The following is an 18,237-nucleotide window of genomic DNA, read 5'->3' on the forward strand; positions in this document are numbered from 1 at the left end:
TTTTACGCAACTCTGCAGCAACTGGAGCGCCCCCCCTCCTCCTCGCTCCCCCCCCCAATCCCCCTAAAATGGCAAAGAACCGGTGCGCGGGGAGGGGAAATAAACAAACACCGACGCCGCACAAAGTTAGCCAGGGTTACAGCAAATGGTAACTCTCCCCTCCCCCCAAAATACCCCCAAGTGGGAGAGAGAGGCACGCGTCTCCCTCGTTTGCCTTACTTACCTCTTTACTCCTCAAAGTTCCGAGGCTCTTGCAGGGTAAATAGCCTTGGACTCCGGGGGAGTCACAACTCTCGGGATCTGCGACCATCATGGTGCCGTGTAGCGCTGGGGAGCCGCGCGGGGCACACACACCAGAATAAAGCGCGATCGCTGTCTGCTACCCTTTGCTCCAAAGTTGGGAAGAGTTTTAAGAAGCAATTCTTGAGAGAGGGGGAGGGAGGTGGTGCAAATTCTTAAGAAAGAGAGAGGGAGGAATACAGTAAAGTGCAAAGAGGCAAGAGCAGGCAGGCAGGCGGACCCCCCCCCCCCCTCTCTCCTCCCGAGTGCGTCAAGTGTCACAGGGAGGCTCAACTGCCCTCCTTCTCCGCGAGAGTTCTGCGACAGAACGTCCGAAACTGGCGGAGTTCTAGAACGTCCCGGTGCATCGGAGTTCCAGAACGCTCAAGAGGCTCGCGAAACGGCGGACTGAAAACTCTCCTCCAAGTAATCGCTCTCAAGAGCACTGGGGGAGGGAGGGAAGCAAGCCCCGCCCCCTAACAGCTGCTTTACTGAGGGGGAGGGAAAAGAGGCGTCGACGCCCGCCCCGAAAAGCCAATCGTTGGGATGCAGGCGGAGCTTTCCTTACACTGGGGCTTCAAACTGCCGACCTCTTTTGCACCAATCGGAAGAAGAACAACATCCCGCTTTGGGATCATGGGAGGCGTAGTTCCCGCCGAGGTTGTTTTTCTCCTAACATGCCCCGAGAAATGGGTGAAAAATTTGGCGGCGGCTGTGCTGCTGCTGCGCGGGGCGGGCCCGGGCCCTCCGGCTGATTGGAAAGCAGCCTAGGAAGCGCGGCGATCCGCCGGGGTCTGTTAGGCCCGATTTGTCGCGATATGCGGGCGCCTGAAGACTTTGTCGCGCTTTCGCGCGGCTGTCGGGACACATTCTGGTGGGGTTGGTGGCCGCTTATGTCCCTAATGCGCAATAAGGGCGCTTCCCAACCGCAGATTTCAGGGCTGTTCACAACATAAAAATACAGTATGAAAGCACAAAATACATGATAAAAAAGAACAAAAACCCTACAGACCAATACCTCCTTCCCCCAAAAGTGCGATCGATTGGGGAAAGTGGGTTTGTTGCACCAGTTTACTAAATTAGCTGTAATTGCACATCCTGAATCTGTTGGAATGTGACTGACAACCACCTGAAGTTTGTCATCAGTTTGGAAGTGATACAAGAGGGCAACGTTCATAACGCCCCCCCACCCCCAACCTTCAAAGAAAGCAGGACTGCTTGCAGACTGTCTTTTGCTGGTGGGATTCAAGCATCTGCTGGCAATTTTAGGTTGCGCAGCTAAAGCTCACTTCCAGATAACCAGTTTACTGAGCAAACACCCTGATCTGTTTACGCCAGGTTTGTGAGGATGTTAGACAATGGGTGCTTCCAGACTAACACTATTTTTGGGTGGGATTCAATCATGTAGAATTGGAGTTTATTAATTACATTTCTATCCTATCTTTCCTTCAAGGAGCTCAAGGCAGCGTACATTGTTCTCCTCCCCATTTTTTATTTCACCTCACAACATACCTGTGAGGTGGGTTAGGCTGAGACACTGTGACTGGCCCAAGGTCACCTCAGTGAGGACTTGAACCACAGTCTCACACATTCTAGTCCAGCTCTCTAACCACTACACCACAATGGTTGTGCAGTTAGTTTTGGTTTGGAGTTCCCACATAATAAACTGGCTTCCCCCAAAATTGTGTGTGTCTGTGTATGTATGCATATATTTCCAATAAGGAAAGAGATTAGAATATACACTGAAATGTGTGGGATAACATTCGTTTGGCACAACATTGTCTAACCTCCTTGCACACAAATCAGAACGAATGCTCAATAAATAGCCAAGGTCAGGTTCTTGTAGATGGCCACTATTTTCAGGTGGGATTCAGTCACATACTGGCAAATTCAGGTTGTGCCATCAAAGTAGATTTGAAGTTCCTGCACAACATCCTGCTCACCACCCCCAAATGAGACTTCTGTGATGGAGAAATGCACTGGAAAGTGTGGAAAGTGTGGGATAATGCTTGCTTGAAGGTGCTTTTGTATCACCTCCCTGCTCAATAAACGCTTGTGGTAGGATACGTTATGGAACACAGCTGTTACGGAGAAACTAAGGAAGTATCTGAGAGCACTAACGAACACAAAGACCACAAGATGATTTAGGAACTGTGGCACATGTATATTCAGAAAGGACTCGCCACCAGCTATCCATGTTTCAGTCTGGGGCAATCTGTTAAGATGGAGAGTAGAAGGCCCGGAACTGACACAGCCGGCCTTACAATTAGACCAACTGAGGCAATTACCTCAGGTGCTGGGATCCCACTGGGACCCAGTGGCGGCAGGTCCTACCGTGTCACACTGCACATCTCTATCTGCTGCCACCGCTGCTATGGTGGCGGGTTCTGGCAAGCTTCGTGGAGTTCTGTGTGAGCTCTTACTGTTTGCTCCTGCCACTTCTTGCTTCTCTGGCAATGGCCGGGGGGGGGGGGGGCAGGAGGCCTGCAGTGGTGCTGGAGTTCCATGGGCACCACTTGCCTCCCCCTGCCACTGCCAGAGAAGCAAGAAGCAGCTGCAGTGTTGGGTTCTGGGTTCCGGATGTGGCGAAATATGATGGGCCGCCCCTGCTAACTGATATAATCAACGTTAAACTATTGTACAAAGCTGCTTAATCTTTGTCTATCATTTACTGACTACTGATTGACTTTGATGCAATCTTACGCATGGAATGTTTTTCGGGCAGTGGAGGTACATGGGGATTGTATGTCATATGTATTTTTTGAAACTTAAAAATAAAATTCAGGAGGAAAGAAAAAAAAAAAACCACAACCCTCAATAAACAGCTCTTCTGGAAGTGAGGGAATCATATACAGTATTGAGTAATCATCATGATTTTTCTGCAAATTTTTACAGGTTGCTGTCAAGTGGTGGCTATCCTGCACTTTCCACTGTAGTTTTCCATCACTTTTCGTACTGCACAACATTGAGTGAATGGGAGCAGATTTGTTGCGCAAGAGTGCCATTTGCATTGCTTCCAGGCAACCTGTTTATCAAGAATTTATCCTGAATTTGAATCCCACTTGCAAAATGGCAACAGTCTGGAAGTAGCCTTAGGGGTCAGGTATGTTCACATTAGGGGTTTCAAGCGCAGCAAAGTCATCCCACTCCGCCCCCGCCCCACTGCGTATTGAGCTACACTTACAAGTATTTCTTCATTTTTCAGGGAGGGGAGCTGGGGATGTCTACACCTGACATACAAGACTGACATACATTTTTTTTTGTTTTCCCTGCAGCCCCCCTGGAACTCCCGTTCATTAAGCTGCCGCCAGAACTTGCACACACGTCCTGCCCCTGCACAAAGGCTGTTAGGGTATGTTCACATTACCGCTTTCTTCCTCATCCATTTTTCTAACCAGACTGAAGCTGATGCTGGTTTCAGGGAAAGCACACCAAACAGCAGTAATAAAATACAGAACTTCCAGGGATTGTGGCTAACGTGTGAACGGTCGGACCGTACTAGATGCAGAGTAAGCCAAAATGTGAACATATCCTCAGTGCCAGTTCCCTGTTTGTGGAATGTCTTCTCGGTGAGGTGTGCCTGTTGTTATTAGCTGAAAAACACTCCTGTTTACCCAGGCATTTGATGCCTGAAAGATGCAGCTCCTGGCAACCTTGAAATTACTTGCTGTGAGAGCGTGTGATTATCTTATGTTTTAATTGTATGTGTACTTTTTAACTGCATTGTTTTATCACTGGCATGTTTGCCACCCTGGGCTCCTTTGGGAGGAAGAACGGGATGTAAGTTTAATAAATAAATGATTCAGCCAAGGCAGAAATCCTATGCACACTTTACCTAGGAACAAGCCCCACATGGGACTGACTTCCGAAAGAAAATGCACAAGTTTTGAGCTGTAACTATTCTAGTTCGGAAGAATTCGCAGTTTAAGGCTGTGGAATCACTGCTTTAAACATCTGGAGAGTTGATTGTCTTCCTTTATTTTCACAGGTATGACTAAGAGACATTTTCAGTGAGTAACCAGCAAGATAGGTGTCTATTCTTTCCTTCAGTTTCTGAGATGAGTTAAGGGGGGGGGGGAGAAAGAGTACACAGTGATCAAGTGTGGAGAGGGCCCTCTTTTCTCTGGAATGTGCAAAACAACTGCAGTGGGAGAACAACAACAAAGTGATAAAGAGAGAGGAGTATGAGGGGGGGGAGGCAGAGGAGATTAGCACACTGTTCAAATAACATTTGTTCCTTGAACGCCCAGAGCAGTTGATCCAGAGCCATAAATTTGCCCTCGAGGTAAGCAGCACTGAAGAAGCACTTCTGAAGTTACAGGAAAGAAGTAATCTACTTATAAACAACACGGTTCTCGTTCTTCAACAACACTTATAATATCATCAGGGGGGTGGAGCCACTCCCCAACGAAGAAAGGCTGCAGCATTTGGGACGAGTAAGAAGTGACACGATAGAAGTTTATAAAATAATGCATGGCCCACAGAGAGAGAAGTTTTTCTCTCTGTCTCATGACACCAGGACTCGTAGGCATCCAATGACGCTGAACGTTGGAAGATTGAGGCCTGATAGAAAGAAAAGTACTTTTATGTAGCACTTAGTTAAACTATGGAACTCACTCCCACAGGAGGCAGTGATGGCTGCCAACTTAGATGGCTTTAAAAGGATTAGCTATCAATGGCCACTAGCCACAGCTATGCTCTGTCTCCTGTCGCAATGGCCTGTTGGCTACGTGGATAAAGTTTGATTTGATTTATGCTCTGTCTCCACCGTTTGGAGGCAAAATGCTTCTGAAACCACAGGAGAGGAGACCACGCTTGTGCTCAAATCCTGCTTGTGGGTTTCCCACAGGCATCTGATCAGCCACTGTAAGAACACGATGCTGGACTAGATGGGCCATTGGCCTGACCCAGCAGACTCTTCTATTCTTAGAATCCTTAGTTTCCCATACTCATCTCTTCCCAGAGAGCTAGTGTCAGGTAGTGGTTAGTGCGCTGGACTAGGACATGGGAGACCAGGGTTCAAATGCCCACTGGGCCATGATTCTTACTGGGGGACCTTGGGCCAGCAGCCACTGTCTCTCAGACTAACCTAATTCACAGGGTTGTTGTAATGATAAGATGTGGAAGGGAGAGAACCATGCGCACTGCCTTGAGCCCCTTGGGGAAAAGGTGGGGCATAAGTGTAAAAAATATTCAACAAATAACAGATTCAAGTCTGTTGCTCCATGCCTGGGAAACTGAAACTCAATCCATTCCAGACAAAAGAAGCACTGATTCTCCAAAGGTTCACATCATCCTTGCCTGGCCATTCTTTGTTGATGATCAGTCTGGTTAATTCTAACAACAAATAAATCTGTGGTGTGGTAGGTGGTGGGAATGCGACTTTTGAAAGCATATTGTACTTATAGGAGCACTTGAAACATTGGAGATGGAATATTGTATCAAATGGAAGAAGTTCCTATGCTGCAAAAATAACGTCTGACCCTCGTTTAATCTCTCAAAGCCAAAATTAGTTTGTTCTTAGTCTGCAGCCCCCCGTTAAAGTATCCTTTATATAGTAATTTAACAGGAACTGGCAGTTCTAACATTTTCAAGGCCCTAGTCAAGAATTTGGAACAAGTACTTACACTTTATTCCTGATATACGGTATTAGGAGGCAGTGCTGCTGTACATTTACAATGGCATCTCCAGTTACGAACTTAATTCATTCAGGAGGTCCGTTCTTAACCCAAAACCGTTCTTAACACGAGGCACACTTTCGCTAATGGGGCCTCCCGCTGCCGCCGCACCGCCAGCGCGCAACTTCCGCTCGCATCCCGGGGCAAAGTTCGCTACCAGGAGCATCTACTTCCGGGTTAGCGGAGCTCGTCACCCGAAGCGTGCGTAAGGAGGGTGGTACATAACCCGAGGTTCCATTGTACTAGTAAAGATAACTCCGGCAGATGTTGCTTGCCCTGTTCTTAGTATTGTGGGATGAAGAAAACCCACAGACATCTCCTCAAATCCTTTTTATTATTATTAAAGGTACAGGTTTTCCAACTTCTATGACAGGGGTAGGCAACCTAAGGCCCATGGGCCGGATGTTGCCCAATTGCTTTCTCAAACCGGCCCACGGACGGTTCGGGAATCAGTGTGTTTGTACATGAGTAGAATGTTTCCTTTTATTTAAAATGCATCTCTGGGTTATTTGTGGGGCCTGCCTGGTGTTTTTACATGAGTAGAATGTGTGCTTTTATTTAAAATGCATCTCTGGGTTATTTGTGGGGCACAGGAATTCGTTCATTATTTGTCTGGCCCAGCACATGGTCTGAAAGACGGTGGACCGGCCCATGGCTGAAAAAGGTTGCTGACCCCTGTTCTATGACATCTCATCCTATCAATTCACAGTGAAATCCAACACATGTTTATTCTGAAGCAGGGGCGTAGCTAGCCGCTGGGCTGCCGGGGGCGGCAAGCCCAGCGGCACCCATGGGGGCGGGGCGTCGCTCCGTGCGCATGACGTCATGACGCATGCGCACGGAACGCCTCCGCGCAGGCCAGTTGGCCCGCCCCTCTCCCGCTGCGCTCTGTGAGCGGAGCCATCCCGGGGAAAGGAGAGGGGTTGGGCCAGCGAGGGGGGTGTCATTCCCCTCGCTGGCCTGCCCCTGTCCTTTCACCCCCGGGCTCCCGGGTGACGGAGGGAGCAGCGGCGCGTGGGAGTGGTGGGAGGGGCCGCCGCTTGTCACCCCACGTGCCGCCGTTCGTTCCGTCGCCCTGGGAGCAGCAGCACCGCACACACTGTGCACTGCTGCTCCCACGGCAATGGAGCGAGCGGCGGTGCGTGGGGGTGACATGCGGCGGCCCCTCCCACCACTCCCCACGCACCACCGGTCACCCGGGGAGGAGCAGCGCTGCACGGACGGGGTGACGGAGGGAGCGGCGGCGCGTGGGAGTGGCGGGAGGGGCCACCGCTTGTCACCCTGTCACTGGGGGCGTACCACCCCTACCGCCCCTCCCCAGCGACGCCCCTGTTCTGAAGTTAGTCCTCCTGCTTAAGTTCAGTGGGGCTTCCTTCCTATCGAGTGAGTTCAGGACTGCAGCTTTAGTAAGTCATGAAAACTGATCCTTTCCTGGTCTGCCCTAAAACCTCCACTGGACACACATAAAAGGTAAAGGGACCCCTGACCATTAGGTCCAGTCATGTCTGACTCCAGGGTTGCGGCGCTCATCTCGCGTTACTGGCCGAGGGAGCCGGCGTATAGCTTCCGGGTCATGCGGCCAGCATGACAAAGCCGCTTCTGGTGAACCACAACAGCGCACGGAAACACACATAAACATCAGTAAAAGATTGTTTTTAAGATACACAAGTTCTTTTTTTTTAAGGGATTTAACAAAATGAGATCATATATTTTATTTTCAGCAAATGACTCAACAAGCTGAAAACACAAAAGAGGAAAGAGATGTTGGGCTATATAGATTGGTTGTTGACAATACTGTTATGAGCTGTCAGTGGCCCAGTTTGCACGTAATGCTAAGCCAAACCATGGCAAATGAGCAAACCGTGTGGGTTCCTGGAGAGAAGATTGCAGCCACTTTGCTTCTTCTCATGTCCTGCTGCTGCACTGAATAGAGCTAATCCGTGCTTTGGCTTTGCCTTATGTCCAGACCTGAACAGGTGGTTTATCTTGCTTTGTACAAACCATGAGTTGCAGCCAAGGTTCTATGTTCTATGGCTTACTGCTTATGGTTTGTTTGGAGGAAATAAGCCCAGGATTGAACGTAGCACACAGAAGCGTGAAGGCGGCAGGACCAGAGGATGAAAAGTTACCAAGATCTTCTCTCCAGGAACCTGCCTGTTTGCTTGTGGTTTGGCTTTGTGTTCTGTGCCAAATGGGTCAAATATGATGTGGTTCCAAAGAAGGCAAATATAGAAGGTATTATATCCAGTGTTATTTATACTCAGAGTTGACCTGTTAAAATGGCTTACTTCAATCATAGATCTCCCCTGCAACATCTAGGAAGACCCTGATACCTTTTCACTGGCTTTGCTTCTGGACGGTTGCTGTTTTCAGGTGGGATTCAATTACATACCGGCAAATCCAGCGATGCTACTTGATTTGATATTACTGGCAATTATAATTGATGGGGAGGTCTTGTCAAAAACACCCGCTTTCCCCTAAGATCAGATTTTTTGTGACTGTTAACGCACACTGGCTTTATTTCCTGCTGGCACAGTTTTGACACTGTATTATATTTTTGTTTTGTTTTGGCGGTTTATCACTGGATTTTACACTGCTTAACAAATTTTGTAAACCACTTAATAAAAAAAACCTGAGTGGCATGTATAAAACAATAATGATGAATCCAATACAGATTTTAAAAATAAGCAGAATCTCAAAACAAGTATTCACAAACAAATTATGTGTCTGGGTGCATCTGCTGAAATTAAAAAAGTTTTTAGCAAGGGCCTAAAACTGCATCATGAAGGTGCCTGCCTCTTGTTTATAGGCAGGGGGTTCCAAAGCACAGCTACTGCAACACCATCTCACATACTGTTTTTATTCTTGTTATAAGCCACCCATAAAACTTTCTAATTGGGCAACATACAGTATGTATACTGTTAAAAAATAAAGAAAATAAAAATCTTATCCACTTTTATTCCTGCATTTTTTTTAAAAAAAATAATTTATAGCTATACAAAATTTAAATAGAAATAAACAATAAGAAATAAAACATTGTATAGATAACTCACAACTTACGCATGTTTAAATTGTGTGCATTCTTCAGCTTTAGGCGCTTAGCATTTAAAAAATAAAATAAAAAGGGGGAGATAGGGTAAACATCTTGAAAAAAAATACTTTGACTATCCCACCTGCCATTGAAGCCAGTGTGTTTTGACTATACACAATTTTGGCTTTACACAGTGTTTCAGGAACATAACCCCAGCATAAATTGAGAGTCGCCTGTATTGACAAACAAGCAACAGAATGGTAAATAATCCAGCAACATAATTTGTAGCGATTTAACAATGGATACTATCAGACAATACACACACACACACACACACACACTTATAATAAATATAATTACATATAAAAATAGTTGTAGTATAGTTGTAGGTGTAGCATAGTTATAGAGGGCAATATATGAAGTAAGTTTTATTGAGAGTAGACCCATTGAAATTAATAGATCTAACTTATTCAGGCTCACTCATTTCATTGGCTACAACCCTATAGTTTTGGTGTATAATTTGAAAATAATTTTCATAGGATGCAATGTTATATTTTTATATTGTTCGCAACTCATACGGAGAAGGGTGAAGGGCATGTAGGGAAATCAAACAAATACAGAAGCAAGCAACAGTGACTAAAGTGGGAGTTACTTCCCTATAAGCATGCGCAAGATCAGGCCACACATCTCTCCAAGGGTCTCACAATGCTGCTTTGCCACTTGCCACTTACTAATGGATGGAAAAAACACACACATTTGAACCTAGTTGGAAGAAACCTGGCCTGTCTCCCACCCACCCTGGTCATTTTCAGCTCTACTTCATTCCAACCAGAAGCTATTTTAAAACCAGGCCCCAGACAGCAATCTCTGCTGTCTGATCTGAAGACTTCCATGCGGCGAAATCCAGAAAACAGAAATACTCTGCAACAAAACATCCCAGGTCTTTCTTTGCTCCCCCCCACCCCTCCCCTCTTCTGCCCGGCAACAGCTTGAATCAGGGAAGCCTACCAATTAGAGGACTGTGCCTTTGCACCTTGCCTGAGAGTGAGAGTGCTTCTCAGAGCAGCCAATGAATGGATCGTTGCGGTGCAGAGGAGAGGCAGGTGGCAGGCAGTTCCTCAGCCAATCTGCGCAAATAACACTACAAATAAAGGGGGGCTGTGGAGGACGAAGCTTCTGCTGTAGCTCTAGAAGGCTCCTCGCACCCCATATTGACTTTATTAGCTGCAGGAATGAGGAAAGGCCCACCAGCCTGCAGACAACCAAGCAAGACCTGAGGGTCTTCTCTCTTTTTTTGGCATTCGCCATTGCACAACTCTGTGGCTCAACAAAGGGTTTCCTCAAGGAAGATTGTGTTATCACCAGCCACCGCTGCTTGACAATGGTCCTGGTTCTAATCTCCCTGCCGCGTTCTGCTGTTGCATCAAAAATGTTGGCCGCAACCACGTTTCAGACTGAAGACGTTTGCAGTGGCACGTCCAGCTTTTCACGGGCCTGAGCCACGCCACCAGATGTGTGGAGGGGTCGCGTGATCAAGGAGATGAAGCAATTCCATCTATGGGGAAAGGTCACAGCGTTCGGGGCTTTTAAGTTTAGGGAAAAGGCAAGTAAGAGGAGGCAGGAGAGGATCTTATAAAATGGTGCATGGCATGGAGAGAGTGGATGCAGACAAGTTTTCCCCACCCACCCCCCCATCTCTTATAACACTAATGGACAAAAAAAAGTAATTCTTCATGCTGCGGCACATAGTTAAACTGTGGAACTCACTGCCACAGGAGGCAGCGAGGGCCTCCAACTTGAATGGCTTTTAAAAAGGATTAGGCAAATTCACAGAGGACAAGGCTATGTCCTGCTTCCACTGTCAGAGGCATTGCACCTCTGAATGCCAGTTGCTGGGGGTCACAAGGGGACAGAGTGTTGCTGCGTTCATGTCCAACTTGCAGGATTCCCAGAGTTAACTGGTCAGTAGCTTTCAGGATGCTGGACTAGATGGGTCAGGGTGAGGCACATCTCAGTAAGAAGGGAGGTTCATATACAAGGAGCCACCACCGAAAAGGCCCTTTCCCGAACAACCACATCGCATACTTCATCCTGTGTAGGGACTACCAGGAGGTGCTCGGCTGCTGATGTTAGAGAACGAGCGGACCGATGTGGAAGAAAATGCTATTGCCAGGGAACTGAGGGAAGGCCAATGAGCTGCCCTCCCCATTTTGCCTACCCACAATTCCCATCACCCCTGACTGACCATTGCACATGCTGGCTGGGGATAATGGGAGTTGGAGTTCAATGACATATGGAGGGGGCCAAGTCAGCTACCGTAGCTCCTTCCTCCAAATATGGTGATCAGTTTGACCCTAATGAGAGCCAAATTAATGCTCCTTCCCCCACGCTCGTCCCAGACAGAGGAACCCAAAAAAGAGACCACCATCAGCTGCCAGCTTGCGTCCTACTTCTTACAGATCCAGCCACCCTCTAGGGAACCTATCATCCTATTCACATTTTACATAAAGGCCATAAGTTCAGGGAAAGGCCAATGGTGGAAGTAGAGCATCTCCTCCCAGGTTCATTAACCTCCAGGCAGAGGGAAATGTGACTGTGTCAAGCCTCAGAGTGACAGCTTGAGTGACAGCTGTGCCTTTTGGGGATGGAGAAGCAGAAGAAATTAGCACCGGGGCTGCTTTTCTTTACACAAAGGTGTAAGAGCACATGCCACAAATCTGTCGCCAGATTTACCCATTTGGGATCGTCTCTCAACCTCAGAATCCTCAGAGATTGCTTCAGAACCCGCAATACAGGGTGTGTGAGAGAGAGATTCAGTCCTTAATCTCTGCATGGAAAGCCTTTGAAAACCTCCAGACTGGTGCCATTTGTCTATTTGCAGGTTTATTCACCAACATGTCATTCAGAGTGGATTCATGCCAGACCATCCACACACATCGTTCCATTTTGTTAGTTGTTCTGTGATGCCTCCCCAAAGTTACTGCATTATTGGTACCTGGCGCAGCCCTGTTGCATTCTAGCACGACTAAAGCAGGTCAAACAATAACAACACCCTGGAACACTGGTGGTACGAAAAGTTACAGCAGGGTTTTCAGCAAGAAGCTATGGAACATGCACTGATTCAAAACGAAGCAATACGGCCACCCCAAAACCTTTGCAGGTACAAATGGTATTATGAAAGCAGTATTGTGTGTAACTGCCCTAATACCATCATGAGCACATATCATCACAAATGCACAATAAAAAGGAAGTCTGGAGAGGCCCAGAGGTGATAATTCTATCCAACTACAGTATATCTGTTGCAAAATAGCACAAATGGAAACCTCCCACCTCCCCCCAACGTCAAGAAATCACCATGGAGTCATGCCTTATTCATACAAATGGCATTCCACATCTTCCACTTCCATTGACCAATAATTGGTAAAGGAGCCAATCTCCACACTCTTTATAATTAAATGCATCCCATGGTCAACATGTTTACCACTAGTGTGATATGTTCCTGCCTGACGTGCCCTTTAATTGCTCCAATTCATATTATTATTAATGCGCTGTTCGTCTTAAGTTCCCAGGGCAGGTTGCAACATTAATACGCAATACTAAAAACAGTTTAAAACAACTTACAGTCATACAAATAAGGTGGGGCCTCAAAATCTCTCTCTGTGTTGTGTGTGTACTTATTTATTGCATTTCTATCCCACTTTTCCTCCAAGGAGCTCAAAGCAGCATACATGGTTCTCCCCCTCCTTATTTTGTCCTAAAACAGCCCTGTGTAAGGTAGGCTAGGCTGAGAGACAGTGACTGATCCAAGGTCATCTAGTGAGTTTCATGGCAGGGAGTGGGGATTGTGAACCCAGGTCTCTCAGGTTCTGGTTCCGCACTATGACGCACTGGCATTATAATCTGACACCCCACTGTGGGAAATTTAAGATGGTGACACATAACTACCTACTGTAGCTATGGTGTAAACCAACTTGTAGTTGGGTGGTGGGGGGCACCAGTATAGGAGGGGACTTCCGAAGGGGCCTTCTCAACTGGTGTACTCCTCTTTCTCTCAAGTATCAGTGGCCTCCAGGAACATCCCCTGTCTCTCTCTTCTAAGGCACATCCAAGCGAAGCAAGTTCCCTGTCTCCCCATCTGCTCCCTTTCAAAGAACCCAACTTTTCCTACTACACTGCACTCCAGATCGCAATTGAGCCTTTAATCTCTTGTTGTTTGCCTCCGATTTAAATTGGCCTCATCTGGACATTGTTGCGACTGGGGGGGATCCTCCACTCCTGTTTTGCAACCAAGGAGTGGCGCAGCATCAAACATCTTGGGGGAATTAGGCCATTGTTTGCCAAGGTGATTGAGAGAGTCTCCTAAGGGGGAAATGCTTCCATACAAAGATTGCGGTGCAGCATGGTCAGGAGTGGAAGAACACCCTGCTCCCAAAAGAGTCAGGATCCCATATTAGCAGGGTCTACCTATACTCTTGCTCCAGTGATATTATCCATCACTTTGGGACACTTCACAAGAAGAGGTTCAGAAATGGCTTTGTTGTATGGTAGCCATATGTCCTACTTTGGAGAGGGCAGTTTTTAAGGTCTACCATGACTAAAGTGGTATGATACTGCTTTAAAGGTATAGTGTTTCAAAGGTATAGGCCCAAGCCCTACCCTGAGTAGACCAACTGATGTTAATGGACTTGACTACCTTATGTCTATTAATTTTAATGGGTTTGCTCAGAGTAGGGCATAGGCCCCCAACATTTAAAGCAGTATCATACCTCTTGAAACAGTTAATGGATTTTCCTAAGGGATCCTGGGAAGTCTAGTTTGTAATGTTCGCTGTGAGCGTGCAGCGGTGGGTGACACCTTCAGGAACCAAATGCCAGCCTATGGGTGAACTTTCCAGAAATCCTGATGGCACTTGGGGAGAAGGGTTGGGGTGAAATGCTAAGGGGGGAAGCTTCCTATCTGCAGTATTTACTTGACTGGATCAAATTATTATATCCTTTGTAATCAGAAGTAATATCTAAGACACCTGGCCTGCCATTAGTGCGCAAATAGAAAAGAAATTCATGATTGCCCAAAGGCACTTGGGAAATCAATATATATAGTCAAAAGCTTGATGAGAAGAGAGAGAGATAATTTAATGGAACAACTTATTTTCCAATTTTATCCAGAGTTAATTTTCTCTTTCTTGACAAGCTCTCATCCAGAAAGGAAGAGTGCGGGTGGGAGGGAAAACTGGATTATAATAAACGGGGTTTTGGAGAGTAATGGAAACTTCTGGCATACTATCAATATATGTTTTTGAAGATTTAAAATGGAACAGTATTCATATTATTGTCTATTCCTTTCTAATAGCCTAGCTTTCTTATTAAACCTCATATCCCCAACTGCACAATCAATTTGCAATGCAATCCTAAGCATGTCTACTCAGAAGTAAATCCTACTGAATTCAACAGGGCTTACCCCCAGGTAATAATGGGTTAGGCCTGCAGCCTCAATTCTCACAGTGCATTTCTTTCTGTTCTTTCAGACTACTAGGTGGGCAGGAGCTGGGACCAAGCAACGGGAGCTCACCCCGTCGTGGGGATTCGAACCGCCAACCTTCTGATCAGCAAGCCCTAGGCTCTGTGGTTTAACCCATAGCGCCACCCGCGTCCCATTGAGAGTTGTTAGGAGACCCCTATTCCAGACTCCCTTGTTCTTCCCAAAGGAAAGGCTGCTCTTGCATAGCAGGCCATGAGGCATCCCAAACAACTAGACTTGCTGCAACCCCTCAGCCTTTTATCTTCCTAAGACAAACAGAAAGGAAAATGGAATCAAATGGGGGATTTCTAAAAGGAACACGTGGGTTTTTCCACACCTCTCATACCTGCTGGACTCCCCTCTTCCTTCTCTGCCCATTCTGTCAGAACATACCTGCAAAGATTCCTGCAAGGCCTCTCTCTACAGGCTGTGGGGAGTTACAGCTGAATAGAGGGATAAATCTGTCAATTTCGGTTGCTTTCAGTTCCTCATTTTCCCACTCTTACGTTCTGTCCTCCGCATTTCTACATCAGTTAATTTTATTTTTAAAGTTCTTGTGAAAATTCGCCAGCATTAAATAGTAGATTTCTCCACATAAACATGTTTTTTTTTTTAAATGTAGTTTTGCCTCACAACCTAACCTACCTCACAGGGCTGTTTTGACGTTGAAATGAAGACGGGGTGGTGGTATATATAAATACATTAAATCAATTGCCAAAGGTAAAAATAGGGCCATGCTTGTAATATCCTTTCAGGAAACCCCACTCGCCCAGGCAGGTAGCATTCCCGGGGCATTTGCGATACAGGGAACCACCATCCCCGGTGCGCAGTTCGTCGTCTTCCTCAAGCGGAGGAAGCGACCGATCCTCTAGTGAGGAGAGGGAGATGGAAGCAGGAAGTCGGGGCAGGGGCTGTGGCAATGTCGGAGAGCCTCAGCACCAAGCAGGAAGTGGGAGACAGGGACCTTTTCCTGCGCCCCGATTTCGCAGGGAGGAAGGACGTGGAAGGGGGAGGCGGGGGTTCAGGATCCCGCGCCTCTTATGTTGGACTAAAAACCGGAAGCGGACATTCCCGGACTCTGCAGAGGGATGAGCTGGACGTCTTTACTGTTACTCCACTGTAAATATCTGCACAATAAAGAACTTAGTTTGTAGAAGTTCAGAGTCAGCCTGTTTCCTCAGGAGCAACCACTGAGAGTCCTTACATATCCCATTATATGAAACCAAGGATCATGGTCAGATCATGGTCAGATCCACAATTGTATGTTGCAGGAAGTTAATACATGTGCCCTGCTGCGTTGGTTTCTACTGCAACAGCCTGTCTTCTGCTAATTTAAAAGCCAAGAAAGCGTTTGTTCCTTTGGTTTAAGATACGCTTTAAAAAGGTAGTTGCACTCCAGTTCAAAACACACCCCTGCAGTTGCAAGCAGCGTGTGAAGTGGCAGGATTTGCTCTGGAGGGGCCTTTTGTGTTTGTCACACCTTCCAACATTTCACAAATGAAAATAAGGACAGGCTTGCAGCAAACACATCTCCGTGTTACACAGAGGGCCTTCAAGGTGTCAATGCACCTAGATAATGGGACACCTGGCACCCTGAAGTACAGCTGGCCCCTTCCTGTGCTGCGTTATTAAAGACTGTTTTGCTCCTGCAGGCTTTCACTCTGTATGCGGCAGTCAAGGTTTTGATGCTTGGTTTTTAACCAAGCCAGCCCTGTCCCCTTGGTTGATTGCCTTATGCCAGGGCTGGGGAGCCCAATTTCAGCTCAGCAGCACAGTTCCTCACAATCTCCCACCACCCAGAAGCCACTTTGATGGGTGGGCAGGGACAACTGTATTGTCACATTAAAGGCACAAGCCCTTCTTTGAGTATTTTGCATTTCGCTTCATTCTGTTCCTGCAAATTTATGTTAGGGGGGCAGGCTTCGTGTGTGTGTGTGTGCGTGTGGAGACAGAACCTCAGTTAGTTAAGTATTTTTATCATAGGTGTAGCCAGGATTTTTGTTAGGGGATCAGACTTTTTCTTTGGGGGTGCAGAACATCAGTTAGTTATGTATTTTTATTTTAAAAAATGGGGGACAGCTGCCCTTCCCTGCCACCCCTTGGCTACACTCATGATTTTTATTGATTTGCTTGATTGGGGGGGGGGAGCTGCCCACCCCACCCCCTGGCTACACTTATGATTGTGCCACTTTAAACAGTCTTGGCTTCCCCCCAAAGATCATGGGAATTGTAGTTTGCTAAGGGTGCTGAGAGTTGCATACCCTCCAACATTACTCTGATGAAAAAAGGGATGCCCTAAGGAAAAACAGGTCATTTCGGGATCAAATCAGAAACCAGGATGGCTTCTGTAAACCCGGGGGTCTCCCTGAAAAATAGGGACACTTGGGGGGTCTGGTTGGGAGACTCCCCAAGGGAGCTTCAAGCTGCAACTGTCAAGAGTTGTTTAACAATCCCTCTTCCCAGGGAACGCTGGGATTTGTAGCTCTGTGAGACGAATAGGGGTCAACAGTTCCCAGAATTGTTTGGAGGAACTCATGACTGTTTGAAGTCATACGATACTTTTTAAAATACATAGTGCAGATGGGGCCTCTCTTACTCAAGAAATATATATGAATAAGTTGCTACTTCCTTCTTATTTTGGGGACAGTGAAGAAACTATTTCAGGTCTGGTCAGAGACAGCCTTATCTGAAATTCAGGGACTGTTGTTTCACTATTGTCCTAGCCCTTAAATGTTATTACATTTATGGTTATATGATTTCTTGGTTGCACGCATATTGTACAAGCACAAAGAATGCTACTGGTACAGTTCAACATCTTGAAAAGAATTCTAGCCCTTATGGCTGTCTGCAAATATAAGTTGCTATAAAATATAGAACGTTATCATCTCTATGGTGACATAGCTCAGCTGAGGCCAGTAGGATGGTATGGAAGATTTTGCAGGCCTTAATTCTGAACTAGGACTGAAAACCTATTTTCCATTCCACCCTAGTGACCCTGTCACATTAGAAGTAATAACAAATAAGGGAGTGCCCCTGGTCATGTGCAGAGTACCTGTTGGCACTGAACATCCACATATTCCCAACACAACACCCCAAATGAGGAGGGAGCTCCTGCATTGGAGCCATTTCTCTTGTTCCACTAGGGATTTTGGTAGAACATGAGACTCTTAATCTCGGGGTCGTGTGTTTGAGCCCAATGTTGAGCAAAAGGTTGCTGCATTTCAGGGGGTTGGACTAGATGACCCTCATGGTCCCTTCCCAGTCTATGATTCTATGATTTACACAAGTTGTCTGCTGTGAGCTCGTTTAATATAGGTGGTTTAGACCTTGTTCCGTCATTCTGCCTTTAATCTGTAACCAGCCTGCCTAGACTTGGCATCTTACCTGGGCGGCGTTTAGCATTTGTGAGCATCGCTCTCTGACCTCTCTGAAAGGGCAGCTTCTGGAGAGCCTGAGCAGTAACACCAGGATCTGGTGAAGCTCCAACCCAGCTGCTTCTGACGATGATGAGGACCGTCCATTTTTCAGGTCATTTCGGGAAGGGCAAGGCTGATGGCCGATGGAACTCAGCAGAGCCTGAGCCAAGGTGTCCATTGCTTCTCCCCGGTCCTTTTCTCCTCGGCTATGGAGCCCAACCCACTTTCCAGAGTCCAGGTGGCCCTGTGGCCCTGCCTGATGTTTTCTCTGGTCCTCTTGGATGGCACTTTGTTGAGCCATCTGTGGATCTTCAGC

The 18,237-nt window shown here is 46.9% G+C and overlaps 1 protein-coding gene across 3 annotated transcripts in view; it reads right to left on the reverse strand.

The window, feature by feature from the left end:
- The window catches only part of SESN2 (sestrin 2), a 53,479-nt gene extending 35,242 nt beyond the window's left edge, over nt 1-18,237 (reverse strand). For 2 of the 3 annotated variants that reach the window (XM_033157877.1, XM_033157876.1), the window contains exon 1: nt 17,890-18,237. In XM_033157877.1, the coding sequence (XP_033013768.1) occupies nt 17,890-18,222 (333 nt within the window). In that variant the 5' untranslated portion in view covers nt 18,223-18,237. Of the gene's footprint in view, nt 1-223; nt 499-17,889 lie in introns of those variants that run through there. The other variant, XM_033157878.1, reaches the window with a different exon arrangement.

The sequence above is a fragment of the Lacerta agilis genome, chromosome 8, assembly GCF_009819535.1.
Source record: "Lacerta agilis isolate rLacAgi1 chromosome 8, rLacAgi1.pri, whole genome shotgun sequence".
In the NCBI taxonomy this organism is placed as follows: Eukaryota; Metazoa; Chordata; class Lepidosauria; order Squamata; family Lacertidae; genus Lacerta; species Lacerta agilis.